The sequence below is a fragment of the Pteropus vampyrus genome, unplaced genomic scaffold (assembly GCF_000151845.1).
Source record: "Pteropus vampyrus isolate Shadow unplaced genomic scaffold, Pvam_2.0 Scaffold28, whole genome shotgun sequence".
Classification (NCBI taxonomy): Eukaryota; Metazoa; Chordata; class Mammalia; order Chiroptera; family Pteropodidae; genus Pteropus; species Pteropus vampyrus.
The window spans coordinates 8,751,687-8,756,354 of record NW_011888809.1 but is presented as its reverse complement, the minus strand read 5'-3'; the positions used below and the strand labels follow the sequence as shown (position 1 = coordinate 8,756,354).

Sequence of the window (4,668 nt, the reverse complement as noted above, 5' to 3'; positions counted from 1 at the left end):
CAAATATTTATTTTATCTTATGCTGCTCTAAGATAAAAAATATATATCATAATCTTCCAATTAAATGAGAAGATGCATATAAAGCACTGAATACAGTGCCCGGCACACAGGACACTGCAAATGTTTGTCACCTTCACAACGACCAGGATCATGATTCCTACAACTACTACACTGTTAAACCACCACTGGGTCAGAAAGAATTGCAGGTAAGCCCTGAAAATAAAACAGGTAATAGAAGCATTTACCTAATAGCGACCTCTTAATTATCTTCCATTTATAAGCTTCCAGCCACCTTTTCATACACTGCTACGCAGATCAAAACAGTCTCCGCATCTCCAACCTTCTACTCATTCATAAGGTTGCTTTCCAGAAGTCATTTTTTCCTCAACAATGTCATCTCACACTCCTGGTTAAAAACTCTCACTCTACTCTGTATCTATATTTTTTCTTCATCAGATTTGTCATAGTTTATAATTATGTAGTTGAGTGCCTGTATGAGGTAAGGGAAGAGGCCTGTTTGCTCACAATCACACACCTGGCACCCAAGAAAACATTTCAGAAATATAAAGACACTCAGTATATTTTTGCTGACTATATCAAAGAATGATCAAATCCCAGATGTTTTTTAATAGTCTGTATCTGACCAACTCTTGACTTATAGCTAAATATTTCTGCACTGAATTCAAAATAAAAGACTACAGGCACTTACAAATACTTTCTCATGAAACTGGCTTAGATTTTTTAAAAAGGTTCAATTTCAAACTTCTCCAAAATGCACATCTTAAAGCAAAATGTTTAAGGCGATAACAGAAATCAGTTAAGATTTTTAAAATTATTTTAAAAGTCATAATGATACTGGTTAACAAATATTTATCTAATATCTATTCTGGTTTTCAAGAAATACTGTAAACTATTGCAGATTTGAAGTTTTCATTTTTTATATATTTTGGAACCTCTTACCTTGACATTTCCCAATAATAGATGTAAAATCATCTTTTGCAGACCTGCAAAATACATACAAAATTAAGACAACAGTTTGACAATTACAATATTGTGTACTGCTGTAAAACACCAGGTATACTATAGACAACTTCTCTAAGCAACACTAAATCATCCCTTCTCTTACAGAGATGGTTTTGTACCTCAAATAAGACCCTTTCATTAGTGACAACATTTTCTTCCAACATTTCTTTTTCATCAAAAACAAAGCTACAGCAGGGAATAAAGTGATATAAGCATGAGTGAGTTTAAGCGTGATCTTTTAATACAACAGAGATGCCTGGCCCCATCCCCAAAGGTCTTGAGTCAATAAATTTGAGATGGAACCTAAGCAAAAATATTTTTTAAAGCTCTTCAGATTGATCACTTAAGATACTTAAACAAATTTAAGGTGACATGTCTTCTATTCTCATGTCATTAACCTGTCCCTTATTTTAATGCTTTCTGTTGTGTTCTGAGATGGTTTCTAATTAGTTCCCATGTTTATAACGGTCCTTAATCATAAGAAATTATCACTCCGTTATTTAGAAAAGAGGAAACATATAGCCACTTATAATCCATAATTACTGCCAAATTACAAATTAAAGTAGCAATTCATGACAAATCATTTGGGCTTTTTTTTTCATCCATGGGCAGCCCCACATACAAGCAAGTTAAATATGCCATATTAGAGCACGTGAGAGTCATCTGCCACTCATTATAAAAATGCAGTTGGGGAACAGCAGGAAAGACAGAGCCGCTTCTAAAAGCTAAACTGTGTTTCAGCTTCTTTTTCCCTTAAAAACCATTTATTTATAACCACTTCCTAATATCAAATAATGACCCCAGACACTAGAATTCTCTTTTGTATTTTAACCCAATCAACAAATATTTCCTGGATACTGGGTGCAAATTACTGTCACTACCAGAGCCAATCGTGCATTGTATGTGGTCTTCACTGAGGGAAAAGAGACATTGGAAGAGAGAACAAATAAAATTTAAAATTCAGGGACTGATACTTGTCCCAGGGTTTACTTTTGGAATTCACCTTGCCCTTTTTCTGTGCTGACCATTCCACCATCTTTGCTCAAGGAAACTTCCATTCAGGTCACTGTCAAGTGTGTGTGTCTAGATTCACTCAACAAAAGCAACCGACTGCCAGCTCTAAGCTCGTCAGTGGGCTATGCCCTGTAACGCCCTCCCAGCACCTGCTTCCCCTGTCCTATTTGCAAACACTCCATTTATTCATCAACTATAAACTAAGCATCCATTATGTTCCAGTGAATATAAAGTGTTAAAAGAAAAAAGCAATCCCTGCCTCCAAGGAACGCACAGTATAAGTGGGGCTGCAGACTCCAGACCCCCAGGAACACTGGGTTTTAGGTGCATGGCACACCCTCGACTAGTGCAAAGCAGGGCCCTAAATTACTGTGGGACACCTGCATGTCAACATACAAGCATAAATGGTCGAAAGGTAGTACAGCTTTGTGGTTCAAAGCCGGGCTGATTTCAAATCCTTGGGCAAGTTATTTAAGCATACAGCGCCTGCCTCTATAATAGAGGAAAATAGCAATATCTCCCTCGTAGGGCTTCTGCGAGGATTAAATGAGTTAACACATGTTAGCACTATCTTATCATTAAGTATAATAGAGAAATGTGTTGATTATTAGAGGAGCATAAAGAATTGACTAACCAATAAAGGAAACAGGGGGTCCATAAGCGCTATGGGGTATGTTCAGGGAAGGCGCCATGGTGGAGTTAACGTCTCACCACGTAAGAATATGAGTCTTTATACTAACATTCTGAAGCTTTTGCAAATTCCAGACCAGCTGAATAAGACCGTCGTGAGCATCACTTCCATCACCCAGACTTCTCCTCTCACTACTTAATATCAAATGCATGAGATGGATATACATCCAAGTTTTATAAGTATTGTTTTATAAACACTCTAACAACCCAGTAGATTATTTTATAAAAGCAAATAATTTTTATTTCTTTCATTAACATTTTTATTAGCGAGTTCCATGAAACCCTTGGTCAAACTCTCCTTCACGGGCCTAAATATCAATTTCATACCTCCATGCACACCCTGAGCCCAACACCTCAAATCGTTTCATTAATGTTCTCATTTTACAGGGAAAAGATGGAAATAAATTTTGACTATTCGGTGTTGTTCATAAAGAAGTCACATCATGAACACATTTCTCAAAAAGAGACATTTCACATTACTGCAATAAATGGAATAGGAAATGCTAGCCCATTCCTATAAATAATATAAGTTCGATTACTGTGCAAACCTGATGCTTAATGACGCTGTTAAAAAAAGAGAAACCTGCCTATTAAAGCCATGCCGAATTAGATAGTTTTGAAAGGCTGTCACTACGGCCAATCATTTCTATCCCAATAGTCTTAAGAGGAATAACAGAGGATCCCCATCTGAAGTCTATGTATCAATGGGGGAAAACCCTTTGTCTACTCCCCAAAAAGTTAAGGGGTCCAATTCTGTTTGGATAAATGGAGGAAAAAAAGAAACTTCAACAGAAAGCTAAAACCAGTGATAACTGAATTCTCATCTACACTATTTATAGTCGAGAATAATAAAGTAGCAGAAAAACCTTTTGACTGGTTATCTAGGCACCTGGAAATTTCTGCCTCATTGCTTATTTTTTGAGAACTAAGAGTTCGGCCTTGCCTGGAGACAGGAGTAGTCCCCAGTTTTAGAGGGGCCACATGTGCCGTCTGCTGTTGCTGATTTCCCAAAGAATGAACTCGTTTTCCTTAGTTGCTATAGTTTTACGTCTTTTGCAACTGATGCATTACTTAAAAATAAAGTACCTGGAAAGCCCAGCCTGGAGAAGTCTTCCAGATGTGTATGCAATGCCACTGACTGTCTCAAGAGGACAGAGGATGTTGCTGGTCCCAAGATATAAATAATCTTGGTTTTTTGTAAACCCAGAGTCCTACCACAGCTTTATGCCAACGGAGTAAAGCAGCCCCTACTTTTTTTATACCTCCCTGAGCATCTGCTCAGCTGACTTCACAATAGTCAAATAAGAGTGATTTCCAGAGTTCTAGAAGATATGCATCATCTGAGAAAGTAAAATTTCTCAAGAGAAAGAGATCTGGGGAAATGGAAAGACAAACATGCTACTCTGAGAAAGTATCCTTCATCCTTTAATTGGCAAAATTGGTGTCTGACACCTCACAAAATTATGTGAGTTAACAGTAAAATCCCTTTAAATATGCCCCTTTAAAAAACTCTTAGTTCCCATCAATCAAGTAAAATGTTTCTCAAAGGAAATTTTTAATGACCATTAACAGTTACCTGATCTCCACACACTGATCTTGCACAGCAGCCAGAAGCTTTCCGTTGCTGTCACAGGGAAGAGGAAAAAAAAAATGCTTTATGAATATTTGTAGCATCTTCCACATAGATGGAATTATTTTAAGAAGTTAAAATCATTTTTAAATTTTTCACATGCTTTAATTATCCACCTTCTGACCTAAGAATTAGATTAGTATATAGGCACAAAAGCATAAAAATGATTCAATACAGCTCAAATTAACATTTAAACAATACTAATCATGTGTGTCAAAGGAAATTTATATATAATAAAAAGACTAAGCCATAAGGACCCCAAAATTAATGTCCATAATGAAAGCTAAATGCTAATCCAGGTAGAGACACAT

At 36.6% G+C, this 4,668-nt stretch overlaps 1 protein-coding gene across 1 annotated transcript in view; it reads right to left on the bottom strand.

Annotated features, from left to right (window-relative positions):
• Positions 1-4,668, bottom strand: part of NBAS (neuroblastoma amplified sequence) — a 267,834-nt gene that overhangs the window by 258,546 nt on the left and 4,620 nt on the right. The window contains 2 exon segments of the mRNA XM_023528505.1: positions 961-1,004; positions 4,304-4,401. Coding sequence (XP_023384273.1) covers positions 961-1,004; positions 4,304-4,401 — 142 coding nt within the window.